The sequence below is a fragment of the Scyliorhinus canicula genome, chromosome 11 (genome assembly GCF_902713615.1).
Source record: "Scyliorhinus canicula chromosome 11, sScyCan1.1, whole genome shotgun sequence".
NCBI classification, from domain to species: Eukaryota; Metazoa; Chordata; class Chondrichthyes; order Carcharhiniformes; family Scyliorhinidae; genus Scyliorhinus; species Scyliorhinus canicula.
This window is the reverse complement of record NC_052156.1, coordinates 122,628,054-122,647,015: the sequence shown is the minus strand read 5'-3', so window position 1 is coordinate 122,647,015 and position 18,962 is coordinate 122,628,054. Positions and strand designations below refer to the sequence as shown.

The window sequence follows — 18,962 nt, the reverse complement described above, 5'->3', positions numbered from 1 at the left end:
TGGTTTCAGACAATGCTCGGCATAACATCGGGGGCCGAAGGGCCTATTCTGTGCTGTACTGTTCTATGTTCTATGAAAGAGCATGAGGAACAAGACCTTCATCTGGTAAAGCATACTCATGTCATTTTACGTGAAGCAGCAATTATGATAATAATTGTGATGAAATGTCCACTGTTTTCAGACATCAGAGGCGGGATTCCGCCCGGTGGGCGGCGCGAATCCCATCCCACCGCCCCGATGCCGGCTGCCGTATTCTCTGGTGTTGTTTTTCGGGTGGGGGCGGGATTCCCGCCACGTTGGTCGGGGGCCCTTGGCAGCGGCCTCCCCTGGCGATTCTCCAGCCTCCGATGGGCCGAGCAGCCATCCGTTTTTGGCCAGTTCCGCCGGCGTGACTCACTCAGCTCATGTACCGGCGGAACCTGGCAGGATCCGACCCCCCTCCGGGGGGGCCCCCACGGTGCCACGGTGGCCTGCCACGCAAACAGGGCCCACCGATCTGTGGGCGGGCCTGTGCCGTGGGGGCACTTCTTCCTTCCGCGCCGGCACATGTAGGCCGGTGTGGAGAAAATAACTCCTCGCGCATGCGGCAAAATACGGCGGCCGGTCTATGTATGCATAAGATCACGCCGGCCCTTTGGCACATGCGCAAACTCGAGCCATCACTTTGCAGCCGACAGGAGCAACGCCAAACCCTCCGCCATCCACCTAGCCCCCAAGACAGGTGAGGATTCCTCACCTTGGGGGCCCGTTGACGCCGGAGTCGTTTGCGTCGGTTTTCCCGCCGGCGTGGGGACTTAGTGTCCGGAAGGGAGAATCCCGGCCTGGATGTATGGAGAGTATATGGTGGCTGCCATCTAGGCTATAGTTGCCCCTTATGGGCAACAGACAAGGACATTAACTAAGTCAAATATTTCAGATTTGACATCAAGCACCAGGGTAGAGAGATATTGGTTGGTGATAAGTTTTTGTTAGTAAGTATATTATGTTTGGTGAATCTAGTAATAGAAGTGTGCAGAAGTGCTGAACTGTGTTTGGTTAACTGGATGGAAATTGGAGTCTAGAACACAAAGAGTTTATAAAATTGCTGCTCCTTCTGAGACAAAGGGCAATTGCTAACACAGGGCTCAAATCAATCATCCTAAAATAACCCGTCCATTCAGCTCAAGTGAAAGATAGAGGCTATTTCATGACTGAAAAGACGGGAAATTCGAGAGGTAAATATAATATCCTGCACTGGGCCTACATGGTGGGCATGGTCTTTGCAGAGTACCAGCTCTCCCACTGGGGGTGGGGTATCTGTATAAAAGGACAGCCATTGAGGCAAGGACCAGAACAGGAACTCAGTAGGGATCTACCAGGCAGTGTAAATATTGTGTGTAAATAAAAATAGGTTTCTTTATTTTACACGGCGTTGACTCTCCTTCTCCTTATTAAACTGGCGATGAGGAGTAAATTGGCTTGCTGTCGATATTGCAAATTACTCGGCTGAGCTCCTCCCCCATTTTCTGGACCCAAACATGCTCATAATCGTGGTTGTTTATAAAATGGCATTGGTTACAGGCATCATTAAAAAGCGCCTCGTTTAAACACTCAGTGAATGTTGCTTTCCTGAATATTGTTTTGCAAGCCCACAAGCTGACAAAGGTGTGCTTGATGAACCCTTATGCTTTAATTCTTCAGAAGAAGGAATGTAGAACTTACGACAGAGGTCTGCGGTCCTCCAGCGAATACAAACATCAAATCTGTTACAAGCTTCTGAATACACAGCTACAGCTGTACAGAAACCCAGATATTTTCCCTCCATATCACAGGCACAAGCTTCTTCGACACAAGCATCGTAGTAAGGGTTTGGATCAACCTGGCAAAGTAGCACAGTGTCAGAAATCACAAGGATGCTTTGTAAGAGGTTTATATTTGCTTAGAATTGGTCACCACCTTACCTTTTTATGGCAAGCTTGAAAGACAGCGCCTTTAATAATGTTGCATCTCTTCTGGGCCCAGGCCAAACAATATGGATTTCTATCGCATGGGAATGTTTGATTTGCTGCGTTAGAGCATGACTCCATCGTCTTCCAACTGTTCCCAAACTCCACAGAGCTGGTCACTACATAGTTCCCCTTTGTTGTCAAATCGTCTTCAATATCATAGTTGAAATTTCCACAAAGCCCACAAACTTTATTCTTAAGAGTACAAAAGAGAATTGAAACAATAGTTACTGTTATAAAAGCACAATACATGTTCAATGGTTCTTTCCAAGTTGACCCAATGAGAAACACAAGATCCAGAATTGACCCATTTTGCTAACGGAATCCCTTTACAAATCTGGTGGGACTCCCCAGAATTGTCACAAACCCCACGGGTCCCGAGCTACACCCAAAGCTGGACTTTATATGCAATCTTGCTTTGGGAGCAGAGACCTGCTCCCCAAGAATGCCACTGCCACAGAGTGAATGGAGCATCATAATATCTTACGTTACATGAGTGACTACACTTTAAAAAAGACTTCACTGGCTACAGAGCACCTTAGAGTGGCCTGAGGTTGTGACAGGTGCTAGCAAAATGCAATCCTGTTCTTTCTTCCTTCCAACACGTGGAATCAACCTCCTGAAAGATTGAGGATGCGTTCAAGGAAGAACTCAATGCATTAACAGGGACTTGTGGATGCTTCCATAATTAATATTTCAGTCAAGAGCCTTCTTCATTACAACTTGAGAACTTTATGCAGGCCGTTTCTGATATAAATGTGAACATGGGAATTTACATTAGAAATATAAGGACAAATACTTAACTTTAAAATGAATATTAGAGCTCACATTCCCTGATCCAAATATCCACTCAATTATCAGCCTCTAAGCATCCCCACCTTTAACTGACTTCAAGTGATCCTTACCCTCAACTCCTTGTGCCTGTCTGTGTGGAGTTTGCATGTTTTTCCCGTGTCTGCATGGGTTTCCTCCAGGTGCTCAGATGTCCTCCCACAATCCAAAAATGTGCAGGTTACATGGATTGGCCATGCTAATTTGCCCTTTAGTTTCCAAAGATGTGCAGGTTAACTGGTGTTGTGGGGATAGGGAGGGTGAGTGGGCCTAGGTTTCGGAGGGATGGTGTGGACTCAATAAGCCAAGTGGCCTCCTTCTGCAGTGTAGGGATTCTATGCATTTAATGCCATAGAGATTGGCAACTATTGGTCGAAATCTTCCACTCAGGATCAGAACCCCTATTTCTAACCCTGCCTGGACAAAACAAATTCACTTAACTTCCTCCGATTTCTCTGGGCAATCTTCCAATGGAGGATCTTGCAGAACTCAGCAAAGGAAACCTCAAATGTGTCAGCAAAGGAAGCTGCTCAGAAGCTACACACCCTTTTTATGGCACTAGCTACAATAACATGCTAAGAGTTCAAAAGTTCCAGAGCTTCATTGAAAATCAAAGGGGAGAGGGTAAGTGGGCAATGAGGTTAGGTAGGGTACGTGGCCGGGGAGTTGGGATGGCAGGTAGGTAGGATAGTCAGGGGATTGAGTAGAAGGTAGGTAGGGTAGTAGGTGTGTAGGGTGGAAGTTTGGGAGGTGAGTAAGGTGCATAGGTGGGTCAGTCAGAAGGGGTTGCCAGGTTGCGAGTTAGTTAGGGTGGCTCAGGGGAGAATCGTGGGGGGAGTGGGGTTGGGGGCTATTGTGGGTCAGGAGGTATTCAGGGGATCAGAGGTGTAGTTGAGGTGTTCAAGAAGCGAGTTGCATAGTTCCCAGGAGCTCAACTCAAATTTTTCTTTCGAACATCCTGGGTAAATAAGTTGGAACAATCCAAGTCTCTGACTCTAACTCCAAGTTGGAGACTTTCTTGGAGGATCCACGGGAAGCTGGAGAATTGTCTATCAGATGTTCAAGCTTCCTGGGCAATTCCATGGGTTTCCGTGAGGTCCCATGGTGTATCTTCCAGTGTACAACCTGACTGACCATCCAGAGATTAGAAGACCTGAATCATTGTATTGAAACACATTGGGCGGGATTCTCCAGTCGCCGATGCCGAAGTCGCGTTCGGCGATCGGCTGGAGAATCCCGCTTTCACGATGCGCCGCCCCTCCAAAGCAGCGTACTCGAGGAGTACGCTGCACGCTGTATCAACGGCCTCAGGACGTTGCCTGAGGCCCTCCACCAGAAGCTTTGCCCCCGACTTGCCGAGTTCCCGACGTCGTGGCTCTCTCACGCTATTACTTGTCGGGAACTGGGTGTGGCGGCTGTGGACTCAGTCCAGTGCCGCCACAGTCGGGGGAGAGCCGTTCCACAGGCAGGGGGGATATTGGCATGGGCTAGGGGCACTGTTGGGGATGGTCCGGGGTTCGCGAGCCGGCCAAAGGCGGCGCACTATTTTGAAGGCCGTGTCTGCGCACGGATGACGTCATGTTGCATGCATGTCACCACTGTGTGCATGTGCAGCCATGGACCTGTCAATTCTCCGGCTATATCGGCAGCTAGAGCCAGTTTCTCTACACGGCCTGCATGCTCGCTCCCAGCCAAATGGAGGATCGATGGCTGTTTTGCTTTGAGTTTTCGGTCGCAAAACGCCACCGTTCCCATGCCAGCGTCAGGACATAGCCTGAAAATCGGAGAATCCAGACCATTATTTCTGTTGTTAGAATTTTAGAATTCAAGCCAGTTTTTCACATTGAAACTCTATGCAGTTGCACTCTCTTGACAATAGCTGGCAGCACTGGAATAAGTTTCTGAAAGTGTTCCTCAAATTAATTTCTTATCTTCTTTTACTGCTTTCAGGTATGTAATTTACTTGTTCCATGTAAAGCTTTTACCATAAATATATACAAGTAATGACTTTTGGTGACATTGATACTGTTTCCACGCTACAATGGGTGCGTTTTACATTCCCACATTGTTGTTCCCAACCCTTAATTTCAAGCAAGTTCTTAAGATGCCTCCCTTTGATCTGATCTGGCCATGTTCCAACTTGGCCTGAACTTGCACTCTGAATCACCTGCCTGCTGTCAGCCTCGGGCTCTCAATGCTCACTCCCAGCTCAACAAGTCCCAATTCATACTCATCAGAAAAACTATTAAAACACATCATCCTCACAAAGCTTCCTGGCCAACTCCTTAGTGTATAGTCACCATTTGATGTGCCAGTATTTTCTCCACTGTTAAATGATGCCATTCCCCAACCACACATAAATAAATAAATGCTACCCTGCTACCATGTTTTTCCCTTATCCTTCAATATTATCTCTCCACATGGAAATGAAGTGCAAATTGCCCAGCCGTTACCTGAAGTGCTATTTTTCTGGATGCTAGACAAATAACTGAACAATGACAGAAAGTCTTCTATTTATATTGTGTCCTTCATGACTACTGGCTGTCTGTCCAGCCAATGAAGTACTTTTTTTTGAAAAGTAGGTGCTGCTGTAACGTAGGAAGTGTAGCAAGCTCCCACAAACAGTAGTATGGTGGTGGCACAGCAGCACAGCACCAGGGTTCCATGTTCGATTCCCGGCTTGGGTCATTGTGCGGAGTCTGCGCGTTCTCCCTGTGTCTGCGTGGTTTCCTCCGGGTGCTCCGGCTTCCTCCCACAAGTCCCAAAAGACGTGCTGTTAGGTAATTTGGACATTCTGAATTCTCCCGGACAGGCGCCAGAGTGTGGCGACTAGATTTTTTCAGTAGCTTAATTGCAGTGTTAATGTAAGCCTACTTGTGACAATAATAAAGATGATTATTATGATGATGACAATGAGCAAATAATCCGATTTTGTGATGTTGATTGAGGGGTGAATGTTGGCCAGGACACAAAGGATAACCCTCGACCAACTGAGCCGAGGTTGATTCTCTGATTACCAAAAATAAAAGTAATATGCATTCCATTTATCATCGACCCTGTACTGTGGTGCTTCTGAAGGCTAGCTGTCCTGTTTGCATAAACCCTGGCCTGCTCTTCCTAATCATTGCTGTCTGCTCTAACCACCTCCCCAGAAATTTCTCCATCTTTCTTTCTTACTTGTTTCACAGTGTTCTGTGACGTTAGCTAAAAAGACATCATAAACCATTTCTGTTTAAATTAATCAGGCTTTGTAGTTAATTCCAGTTACTGATCATGTTCTTCTCTGAGGGGAAAGTCTTAATTTCGAAACATTTTCTCTGAGGGGATAGTCTTAATTTCGAAACACTGCTTACTTACCTTCCATCTTGCATCCAGTGTGACTGATAATCTTGTACGCTTGTCCCATATCACTGTGATCCCATTAGAAAACGTTAGGACTAAATAGAGTCCCAAGGTGTGAAGTGAGTAGAAATTATCTGTGCACTGGGTTTGACCAAGAGACACCTCAGTTATTCCATTCCCACTCAAGAGAATTAGTTCTCTATTCTGTAAGAACACAATTGAAAACAAAACAGTTTACTAAAATGCATAATAATTTCAGATTAGACCTTGTACCTGCTACTCGACAGAAGCATTTAAATCCTGAAAAATCAAAATGCGTACCTCGAGCAAAATTCTGATATTCCTTGAACATGTCACTCCATTTTCACAGCAGGGAACACTCTCTGCTAATATTTGGAATGTACCAGTTGCTCCTTGACATTTGTCCTGAAATGAAAATTATTTTAATGTGTTTGTGCAATGGAACATAGAAAATACAGTGCATAAGAAGGCCATTCTGCCCATCGAGTCTGCACCGACCCACTTAAGCCCTCACATCCGCCCTATCCCCGTAACCCAATAACCCCTCCTAAACCTTTTTGGACACTAAGGGCACCTACGCTGCACGCCTTTGGACTGTGGGAGGAAACCGGAGTACCCGGAGGAAACCCACGCATTCACGGGGAGAACGTGCAGACTCCGCACAGACAGTGACCCAGCAGGGAATCGAACATGGGACCCTGGCGCTGTGAAGCCACAGTGCTAATCACTTGTGCTACCGTGCTGCCAACTTCAGCATGGAATCTGGGATGATTGCTAGTTAAACAATTCAAGTCTAATTTTTAACCTGTCAACACATTCATGACTGCACGATTTCTTATCTATCTTGTTGCAAGCAGAAAAACACCGACAATGACTTCCTGCTCCTATCCCACCCTGTGGTAAACCACTGTTACACCTGTATTAGGCGATGTAAGGTAGGACCTGTACTACAGGTTCGCCGGCAGTCCCTGCCTGCTGGCTCCGCCCAGTAGGCGGAGTATAAATATGCGTGTCCTCATTCAGCAGCCATTTCGCCAGCTGCTGTGGGAGGCCACACATCTTAGAGCAATAAAGCCTCAGTTGTATCCAACTCCACATGACCTCTTGCCTGCTGGACTCCGGGAGAACCGAAAGCTTCATACACCCGGATACGGTAAGGCGCTGCTCCCTCGCGGTCCACCCTGCCAACCAAAGAATTTCCCTGGCCTCCGGATCCCATTCCGTCCCGATCCGGGGGCTCTGCACAGTCACACTCACGGTCCAGGTCGTAGAATTCAGCGGCTTCCGCCTCTACGTTCTCTGCGCTGCCCTACTACTCGACCTGGACTTCCAGTGCAACCTCCAGAGCCTAACCCTCAAATTCAGCGGGCCCCTACCGCCCCTCACTGTGTGCGGCCTCGCTATCCTAAAGGTCGATCCGCCTTCCCTCTTTGCCAATCTAACCCCGGATTGCAAACCCGTCACCACAAGGAGCAGACGGTACAGCACCCATCAGGTCCGAGGTCAGGCGGCTGCCTCGGGAGGGCATTATCGAGGCCAGCAACAGCCCCTGGAGAGCCCAAGTGGTAGTCGTTGGGGAGAACTGGGGAGAAACACAGAAGGGTCGTGGACTACAGCCAGACCATCAATCGATATACGCAGCTCGACGCGTACCCCCTCCCACGCATATCTGATATGGTCAATCAGATTGCACAATACCGGGTCTTCACAACGGTAGACCTCAAATCCGCCTACCACCAGCTCCCCATTCGTAAATCAGACCATCCATACACCGTTTTTGAGGCGGACGGTCGTCTCTACCACTTCCTCAGAGTTCCCTTCGACGTCACTAACTGGGTCTCGGTCTTCCAAAGGGAGATGGACCGAATGGTCGACCGGTACGGTTTGCGGGCCACCTTCCCATACCTAGATAACGTCACCATCTGCGGCCGTGACCAGCAGGACCACGATGCCAACCTCGCCAAATTTCTCTACACTGCCACTCTCCTCAACCTCACCTACAACAAGGAGAAGTGCGTGTTTAGCACGACCCGCTTAGCCATCCTCGGCTCTGTGGTCCAAAATGGAGTTCTGGAGCCCGATCTGGACCGCATGTGCCCCCTCATGGAGCTTCCCCTCCCCCACTGCCCCAAGGCCCTCAAACGCTGCCTGGGGATCTTCTCGTACTACGCCCAGTGGGTCCCAAACTATGCAGACAAGGCCCGCCCACTCATTGAGTCCACCCACTTTCCCCTGACGGCCGAGGCGCAACAGGCCTTCACCCGTATCAGAGCCGATATAGCCAAGGCCGGGAAGCACGCAGTAGACGAGACACTGCCCTTTCAAGTAGAGAGTGACGCATCGGACGTCGCCCTAACCGCCACCCTCAACCAGGCAGGCAGACCGGCGGCATTCTTTTCCCGCACCCTTCATGCCTCAGAAATTCGGCACTCATCTGTCGAAAAAGAGGCCCAAGCTATCGTTGAAGCTGTGCGGCATTGGAGGCATTACCTGGCCGGCAGGAGATTCACTCTCCTCACTGACCAACGGTCGATAGCCTTCATGTTCAATAACACACAGCGGGGCAAGATCAAAAACGATAAAATCTTGCGGTGGAGGATCGAGCTCTCCACCTGTAATTATGAGATTTTGTATCGCTCCGGCAAACGCACCGAGCCCCCAGACGCCCTATCCCGAGGTACATGTGCCAGCGCACAAGTAGACCGACTCCAGGTCCTGCACGACAGCCTTTGTCACCCGGGAGTAACTCGTCTGTACCATTTTGTCAAGGCCCGCAATCTGCCCTACTCCGCCGAGGGAGTACGGACAATCACCAGGGACTGCCAGGTCTGTGCGGAGTGCAAGCCGCACTTCTTCCGGCCGGACCGTGCGTGCCTGGTGAAGGCCTCCCGCCCCTGTGAACGCCTCAGTGTGGATTTCAAATGGACCCTCCCCTCCACTGACGAAACACGTATATTCTCAGTGTGGTCGATGAGTATTCCAGGTTCCCCTTCGCTATCCCATGCCCCGATATGATATCTGCCACCGTCATTAAAGCCCTAAACACTATCTTCACTCTGTTCGATTTCCCCGCCTATATCCACAGTGACAGGGGATCCTCATTCATGAGCGATGAGCTGCGTCAGTTCCTGCTCAGCAGGGGTATCGCCTCCAGTAGGATGACCAGCTATAACCCCTGGGGAAACGGGCAGGTAGAGAGGGAGAACGGTCCAGGAACCTCCCAGCCTCTCGCTGGCAGGAGGTCCTCCCTGATGCACTCCACTCCAATCGGTCACTGCTGTGCACCGCCACTAACAACACACCCCATGAACGTCTCTTTGCCTTCCCCAGGAAGTCCACATCCAGGATGTCGCTCCCGACTTGGCTCGTAGCGCCAGGACCAGTCCTGCTCCGTAGGCACGTCCAACTCCACAAGGTGGACCCGTTGGTGGAAAGGATGCAGTTGCTCCATGCCAACCCCCAGTATGCCTACGTGGCGTACCCCGACGGCCGCCAAGATACTGTCTCCCTCAGGGGGACCAGCAGGTTCCACACACACACACCTCCCCAGCCCGGCGCCACCCTCCCCTCCCCCGGCACTCCCAGCATTAACCCCACCAGGACCATCCGTCCTTCCCCTGCACACGCCCGAGGATGAAGAGGATTTCGGCACGCTCCCAGAGTCACCGAACATCAGGCCAGCACCGATATCGCCGCCACTGCTACGTAGATCCCAGCGGAACATCAATGCACCAGACTGGTTAAATCTCAAACTGGCACCAGACTTCAAAAGACTTTTTTTTCCTGATGAAATACTGTAAATATAAATTCATCGCTGTATGTAGCTCTCCACCACCCCGCCAGACTCAATTTTAGCTGGGGGTGAATGTGGTAAACCACTGTTACACCTGTATTAGGTGATGTAAGGTAGGACTTGTACTACAGGTTCACCGGTAGCCCCTGCCTGCTGGCTCCGCCCAGTAGGAGAAGCATGTCCTCATTCAGCAGCCATTTCACCAGCTGCTGTGGGAGGCCACATATCTTAAGCAATAAAGCCTCAGTTGTATCCAACTCTAGTCTTTGTACAATTGATCGTGCATCATACCCCCAATGATCCATCCTCAAACCCCACCTATTTTTCATGACATGAACTTGTGGCCACACTTTCACGCCATCACTAAGACTACTTATTTTCATCTCCATAACTTTGCCTTACTTTGTTCTTGCCTCAGCTCATCTATTGTTAAAACCGTCATCCGAGCCATCTCTCGACTTTGTGGTTCAATGTTCTGCTGCCCTTTCCCAACTTGTGTTAAATCTCACACCATTAAAACGTATGTTCATTAAACTGCATTAGCTTATAGTTAAGCAATGCCTCAATTTTAAAATCCTCATCCTTCTTGTCACATTCTTCGAAGACCTTGCTCCTCCCTGCCTCTGTAATCTATTCCAGCCGCACAACTCTTCAAGACATTTCCACTTCTCTAGATCTGACCTTTTTGCATTCCCCCTTTTAATCATCCCACCAAAGCCATGGCTTCAGCTGCCAAGATCTTTAAATTGTGGAATTCCCTCCCTAAACCTCTTCACCTGCTAACTTCCCTTTGCTCTTTTAAATGCTCTTTAAAACATATTGATCTCTTTGACACATCTTTTGGTCACTTGTTCTAATACCTCCTTTTGCTTTATAGTGTTCCTGTGGAGCATCTTGTGATGCTGTAACAGGTTCAAGGTGCTCTGTTTTTGTTGCTGTGACCATGTATTTAGAGTCCTTGTGGGCCCTACGTGGCAGCCAGCAATTTAAACATCACTCATATGTTTGCTGAAGCATTGCTCTCACTTCAGAAGATCAGGTGTAAGAGGACCTGATTGATAGATTTTTGCTCGGCTTTGTCTGCTTGTTGCATTTGCATCCTGGCAGCAGTTTAGGAGCGTAACTGTAGGCTTTCCCAGGCAGGATTATCACACTTTGATATCTGCAAGTGGGCTGAAGACAGGCTCAGACTCATGTACAATACCCTTGCAGTCAGAAAGCCCATCAAGGTTTGCAAATAAATAATTAATAGCCAGTTAGGTGAAGTACCAGAGGGACCTGCTGAAATTTTAAACTAATGGGTTGGCATTGTCTTGGGAGAAAATTGGTGCGGTCAAAAGAGTGGAAAACGTATTAAATGACCCGCACACAGTTCTGATTTTTTTTCACCATCATGATTGTAATTGTAATTGGACTACAGAAGCCCTTCAACACTTTGGCACAGTGCAAATGCAAAATATCAAGGGCGGGATTCTCCGTTGGTGGGATCTTCCGCTTCACCAACAGCGTACTCACGCCCATGGATTTACTGACGGCGTGTGGGCGTCCACAATGGGAAACCCCATTAGCCGGCTGCCGGGACGGAAGATCCCGCTGCTGTCAGGGGTGCGCGGCACCAGAAAACAGGATTGGCGGGATAGAGAATCCTGCCCCAGATATTTCTGATTAACTACACTCAAAAAGTATTTCTACAGGTACAACTGTGGTCACAAAGCTCAAATGTATCATCCCCCTGTGATACAAGTTATCTGTTTCTTTGCCTTCCTCTCCAGCTCTGCTCAATACCTACTTCTGTACACCACCCAGTATTTAAGAGTCTATCACCATAATTATATATTTTTTTATTTTCATTGAGATAATTAAATAATTACAATGTTAGTCAATGTTAATGCACATCATATTCTTATGGGTTCATGGGGCGTGGGTGTCACTGGTAAAGCCAACATTTATTACTCATCCTTAATTGCCCTTGGGAAAGTTGTGGTGAGCCTTCTCTTTCAACTGAGCAGTCCATGCTGTGCAGGTACATCCCCGGTGTTGTTCCGGAGCTATTAAACTGCCAGAGTCTATCTCCAACTTTTTTGAAGCAATTCATTCAATAGAAGAGAGGACTGTCATCAGATCGCCAAATAGTGAATGAAATACATGTCAAACTAAGATAGGATGACCAGTGAAACTGCCACAAGTATGGCTCACATTAACTTACCTCAACAAGGATGTATTCACAGTTGCCATCATATCTGTATCTTTTTCCATCAAAGCTTATGTAGTGACCATCTCCATAAACTAGGCAGGTCTTTGGACAAGCTATATTAGTACAGACCCATGATCCACCATTGCATGTGCTACAAATGAGAGAGAAGATTGATATTGTTCAATTTTTCAATGTTTATTGCTTTTTGTAGTATTATTCATTGGAATATTTATACACACTCACCAGTTATTGCAGTCCCTTTTTATTGTTTGCCCTGGATTGAAGATTTCACCACCAAATGAACAAGGACATCGTTCTGGTTGAATGCAATGTCCACTGTAATCTTCCACTAAACCTTCAGAGCACACACAGCCAGGCACACAAGGGTTTGGCTACAGACAAGAGAGAACACTTTATCGATTGGCAGTATTGGTGATAAATCATACCGATTTACAACATGTCTGGAATAATCATAACCGACGTAAAATATTTATAACATTGTTCTCACACAACTATAGCAGTAGATGTGTAAAAACATCTACAGACCATGGGCAGGATTCTCCGACCCCCTGCCTGATCGGAGAATCGGCAGGGGGCAGCGTGAATCCCGCCCCCGGCGAATTCTCCGGCACTGGAGATTTGGCGGGGGCGGGAATCGTGCCGGTTGGCGGCCACTCGCAGCCCCCCCCCCCCCCCCCCCCCCCCGCGATTCTCAGGCCCGCGATGGGCCGAAGCCCACTGGTTCTTTCCCAGTCCCGCCGGCGTGGATCAGACTAGGTCCCTTACCGGCGGGAGCTGGCGGCGTGGGTGGGCTCCGGGGTCCTGGGGGAAGAGGGGGGCGCGGGCCGATCTGGCCCCGGGGGGGTGCCCCCACGGTACTCTGGCCCGCAATCGGGGCCCACCGATCCGCGGGCGGGCCTGTGCCATGGGGGCACTCCTTTACTATGCATCGGCTGTGTCAGTCTCCGTGATGGCTGACGCGTAGGTGACCCCTGCGCATGTACGGCGATGATGTCAGCAGCCGCTGATGCTCCCGCGCATGCGCGGACTCTCACCGGCCAGTGGAGCCCCTTCGGCCCCAGCTGGCATGGCGCCAAAGTCCTTCCACGCCGGCCGGCGGGGCGCAAACCACTCCGGTACTGGCCTAGCCCCTGAAGGTACGGAAGATTCCGCACCTTTGGGGCGGGCCGACGCTGGAGTGGTTCACACTACTCCGTCCCGCCGGGACCCCCGCCGGGTACGGGAGAATCCCGCCCCATGATTTCATAGAACCACATGCTCTTTCCCTATGGCTCTGCATGTTGAAAATGTAATTGGAAATCACAGAATATGACATGCAATGGCATAGCACCTCGAATTAATCATTTCATACGGTCTAAAATTAATCATGTCAAACATAATTACCTCGAAGGAATTGTTCAACTCACCGGTTTGTAAATTATGGGAGAAAATCAGCAATCCCATTGCGCCATGCGCTGATCCAGGCGCAACGGGTGAATCATGCAGGAGCCCCAAATCGGATTCTGCGCCAGGCCGATCGCGACCTGAATCACTCCGTCTGGCATGATCTGGATCTTGCCCTTGCTGGGGGAATGTTTCTGTGAGCCATTCGGCTAATTTAAATACCTGGACATGGGATTCACCAGAGGCCAGGAACTCAATGGCCATGACTGCCAGATCTCGCCAGGGTGCCGTTTAGTACTGGTCCACACAAACATGGACCAGGTGGAACTTTACCTTGAGAGGGGGGGGTCTCGCAGGGCATTAGAGAAACCCTTTGTGATCGGGGATATGGCAAAGTGGCACATCCGCACTCCCCCGGCACCTGGGCACCATGGCACTTCCAGCTAGGCACTCCCTAGCAATGCCACACAGGCACCATAGTATGCCACACTGGCAATGCCAGGGTGCCCAGTGCCAAGTTGGAACTGCCAGGGGTCAGTCCTGGGGGGTGAAGGGGAGGGTGATCGGGAGGCCTGAAAGTGGGTCGAAGATTAGGGCTGCCGATCAAAATAACACCCCGATCTGCGAGCAGCCATTCCTTAGATTTAAGTCTGCTGAATCGCGCTCTCTGACATCAGGACACTAGAAATGTATAGGTTTATGGCCACTTACACACGGTCGGTTTAGAGTTTGACATGTCCTTTTACATGCAGTGGCATTGCTGCAGTCTGAAAATAGTTTCCCTCTGCAATCTAAGGGAACAAACAATATTTATTGCAAGGCAATTATTACTTATTGATTTTACTTTCAATATAAGTTTTGCATCATAATGGTTTTAACAAAGGTTGCCAAATTGTTTACCTTGTAGGATCGATGAGTCAACTGCGTCAGGACAGGACGGGACTCCATTTACGCAATAACTGAGGGAAAATTCGCGTTTGGTTATTTTGCGGTTGCTTAGACTTAATTGTTTGCTTCAAATTGTTCCTGGCAAAATAATAATACTCACCATTGAACTCCATTTATACTCATGAGTTGGCCGCTCTGCACACTCAAACCAGAAAAATGACATGGGCATTCTGACTTGCTTACACATTTGCCATTGTCATTCATGTACCTTCCCTCAGGGCAGCCACAACCATCAACGGGAACATCCTGAACCCTACATGGGATATCAGGTCTTGACAGAAATCTGCAGGTCCGGTTACAGGCTGTCATATTATATTGAAAAACCTGAGTGCTTGGGCAGGTGATGCCTGAAAAATATTTAAGAATTCCATGTCAGACACATTTTTAGCCACAAATCCTCTGTCCGGTTAAATCCTGAAAAATGCCTCGCCAATTAATCAAAATATTTAATAAATGACAAAGATTTAACACAGCGACTGTATTCACGAACTCAACTATTTTTGTGACAAAACTTGAATATATTTCTTTATTTGATAATTAAGAATGAAACAATTTTTCTGAGGGATATTACAGTTACAGTTCATTTCTGTCATAAAAAATGCCATTATCTCTGAAATAATGGCGGGATTCTCTGTCTGCTGACGCCAGAATCGGGAAACGCGATCGGGCGGCGAATTGGTTTGAAATCGTGGCGGGCGCTGGTTTCACGCCAAATCGCAATACTCCGTCGCCTCAACAGCGGCGTTAATGGATTCCAGAATGTACAGTAACCACCGATGGCATATCATTAGCAGGCCTGACCCGGTATTCTCCAGGACCTCCGTTATTTTCTGCCTCCAATGGGGCACATTCCCATCGGCGAGGTCCACTTGTCCTTTTAAAAATCATGAAACTGGCGCCATGGCTGACGAGGGAGAGAGAGGGGGTACGGAAAGTCTCCAACCTCACCGTAGTTTTCTGACAATCATGCTGCTGGACGGGAGGCTTTTGCCAGGGCCGGGGGGGAGTAGAGTGGGGTGGCCAGGAGGTGGGCTGTGGGGTCAGGATGGACAGGCATGCAACGCCTTTGCTGCAACCCGTAAGGCAGCTATGCAGCTACGCATGCCACTGACTGCCCACAGTGAACCTAGGGCCACAGGTTGTATGAGTCTCCCCCAGTGCACCCCCCCCCCCCCCCCAAGTCCCCCTCTGGCCCTAGTCAACCCAGCCCATGGGCATGCTTCAGTGCAACCAGTGCTGAGTGTCCATCATGGACCTGGCGAATCCCACATCGTTTCTCATTGGAATCTATTGTGTTCCATGTGGCGCCGGTGCGAGCCTCTCAATGGTCATTGAATTAGTCCACGTGCGGCGCCAGTTTTGCTGTCATGGAAGGCCATGAATCCTGCCCCAGCATCAACACTTAAGTCTCAGGAACAGAGAATCCCGCCGAATATCTTTTTCTTTAATTACTTTTACTTTCTATCATCAAGCTACTTAATAATTAACCGAAAATAAGCTGGTCGTGCACTCTCCTGTGTTTCTAAAAAAACATTTTTCTTCAGTATTTACTGCTGTCATGAGACTATCACTTTAAGAAATGTTTGACTGTTCATGTTACTGCAGTGATGTCAGAGTGTGGGTGGAGCTGGGTTCTGGCTCTGCTTTTTAGTTTCACTTTGAGAAAAGCTTGTGTATGTCTGTGGTTTTTTGGTTTAGTTTCAGTGTTGGAGCTGAAGCCAGACAAAGCAGGTGTACAGTTGTTCTCTCTGCCATGAAAGGACTACCTCTTGATCATTTGGTGAATTCAGAACTATAAATGTTTTCAATAGTGAATGTAAACCTAATGTGCTTCTGTTAAAATGTATTTCTTTTGTCTTCTGGATGTTGTTTGGGAAGTTATTGAGGATTACTTAGTGTTGTATTCTTTGGGGGTTGTATTTGAATTAATAGTTGCTAAGATGTTCACTGTATGTTTTAAAAAGGTTAACAAGAGTTCATAGAATAAACATTGTTTTCCTTTAAAAAATACTTTTCCATTTCTGCTGTACCACACCTGTAGAGTGGGCCGTGTGCTCCCCGTACCACAATCTAGTAAAAGTTGTGGGTCAGGTGAACTCCATGATACACTTTGGGGTTCTCTAAACCCTGGCCCATAATACTGCATACGGCAGTGCTAAGTCCTATGAACTATCATGAGAGTGCCCGAAATGCATTAACTTCAAGCTTTCATTTGAGTAACGCAAGAACATAAGAAATGGAAGCAAGAATCTATCTAACCCCCAAGCCTGCTCCTCCATTCAGTACTAATGGCTGGACTTCCACCTCAACCCCACTTCCTGGCCACTTTGCATTTCCCTTTATTCACTCAGAGATCAAAAATCTATCAATCTCAGTCTTGTATATGCTCAACAACCCTCTCACGGGTCGACAATTCTAAAGATTCACAACCCTCTGAGTAAAGACACTGTAATATCCCGCACGGGACTTACAATGTGGGAATACTTATCTTTTCTGTGCTCCTTGGGGAGTATGAACTTTCCGCTCGGGGCAGGGTATCTCAATTAGCCAACGTATAAAAGGTTGGCCAGTAAGGCATCAACCAGAATAGGAATCCAGTAAGGATCAACTAGGTGGTGTTCATGTTGTTTGTGTGAATATAACTTTGTTTCTTATTTTATTCGGTGTGTACTCTTCATGTCCTTATTAAAGACACTTCTCCTTATCAGTCTTAAATGATTGACCCCCTTATCTGGAGGCTGTGCTACCATATTCCAGATTCCCCTCCCACAGAAAACAACCTGTCAAGCCTCTTCATATTTACACAACAGTCAGTAAGGCCCAGATTTTTGCCATGACCAAAAGGCTGTCTGATGAGTGAAAAAATGGTGGACATCTCCCAAAATCCTAAGTTCCTCCCCCTCACCCCTCCCCCAAACACTTTCAATTTTCGCAAGGATGAGTCTGTAGTTGGGCCGGGGTTCACGCATGCATGTTTTACAGAGTCAGATGGGCATTTAAATAATCAGCTGGTAAGGCCACCATTGGAAGAGGCAAGTCACACCTTGGGAGTGTTAAGAGTAAACATGATTGTGCATAAAAAGTGCATGAACATATTGGAAATTGTCAAAATTGTTGAAGAACTGTCGAACTTGAACTTAATCACTTAGCATGGATGAATTAAAGGCAATGGATGGGTTGAGTACATGTGTTGGCATTAGTTGGTAATAAGTTGGTTCAGGCACTATAAGAAGCCATGCGGTTCTTGGGGGTATGGGAGCCATATTTGGTGGCTAGAGGGGCATGGGTTGGCATGGAAGTATGGGGAGTCTTGGGGGATGGATGGGATACATGACGTCATTTTGACTTGCATGGTCGGGCATGGGAGCACATGTGTGGCTGAGGAGACTGAGGGGTGAGGGTTGAATGGTGTTTTTTCTGTTCTCATGATTTTTATGGAAATTCAATAGAGTGCCAGAGCACAGATGCTCACCTACTGTCCAGCCCACCTCTACACTCATTCCTGGGGGTGGTGGGCACAACTTCTAATCTAGCCCTCCCATCACATTACCCTTGCCCCAAAATGAAAATCAGAACTGCGGCAGCCGTTTCTAAAGGCTGGTTCGCAGAAATAGGAATGCCCCCAACTGTGATCACCTGACCTGAGAGCAAAAAAATCTGGGCCTAAGATTTCCTATTGGAGCTGTGAGACTCAAGCCTGAGAGGCTGAACGGCCATCCCTGTTCCTACATACAGCTCGCCAGAGAGGTACGTCCCCTTCTGGTTGCTAAAAACTAGCTTTATGTTCACAGTGGTGCAGTGCCAGTAGATTGAACTGATGGATTATGATGGCCAGTGCTCGGAAAGCTGTTACTCCTCAGAAGAGAATTGGGTAAGGAAATAGTCATTCCAGGCAATGAACAAAGAACAAAGAACAAAGAAAAGTACAGCACGTGAACAGACCCTTCGGCCCCTCCAAGCCTGCGCCGACCATGCCGCCCGTCTAAACTAAAATCGTCACACTTCCGGGGTCCGTATCCCTCTATTCCCATCCTATGGATTTCTGCTTGTCAAGCTAGTGTAAGGGCAATCATGAAAACATTCCTGCAGAGTTGCACAACGGTATGTAAACAAATAGATGTGTAAAGGACTGGGTCTGCAACAGGTGGTGAGAGTACCAACAAGAGGAACATGCATACTGGACCTCATCCTCACCAACCTGCCTGCCACAGATCAATCTGTCCATGACACTCAAAGGAGTGGCCACCGTATAGAGACAAAGGTCCATCTTCACATTGAGGATACCTCCATCATGTTGTGTGGCACTACCATTGTGCCAAATGGGATAGATTCAGAACATTTCAAGCAACTCAAGACTGGGCGTCCATGAGGCACTATGGGCCATCAATGGCAGCAGAATTGTACTCAGCCGCAATCTATAACCTCATAGCCCAGCATATCCCCC

At 48.2% G+C, this 18,962-nt stretch overlaps 1 protein-coding gene across 1 annotated transcript in view; it reads right to left on the bottom strand.

Annotated features, from left to right (window-relative positions):
- Positions 1-18,962, bottom strand: part of LOC119973789 (mucin-2-like) — a 160,677-nt gene that overhangs the window by 106,801 nt on the left and 34,914 nt on the right. Inside the window, exons 18-26 of the mRNA XM_038812213.1 lie at positions 14,619-14,865; positions 14,471-14,529; positions 14,282-14,361; positions 12,410-12,558; positions 12,179-12,317; positions 6,480-6,584; positions 6,174-6,362; positions 1,941-2,180; positions 1,702-1,858 (exon numbers count right to left, since the gene is read on the bottom strand). Of these exons, the coding sequence (XP_038668141.1) occupies positions 1,702-1,858; positions 1,941-2,180; positions 6,174-6,362; positions 6,480-6,584; positions 12,179-12,317; positions 12,410-12,558; positions 14,282-14,361; positions 14,471-14,529; positions 14,619-14,865 (1,365 nt within the window). The remainder of the gene's footprint in view (positions 1-1,701; positions 1,859-1,940; positions 2,181-6,173; positions 6,363-6,479; positions 6,585-12,178; positions 12,318-12,409; positions 12,559-14,281; positions 14,362-14,470; positions 14,530-14,618; positions 14,866-18,962) is intronic.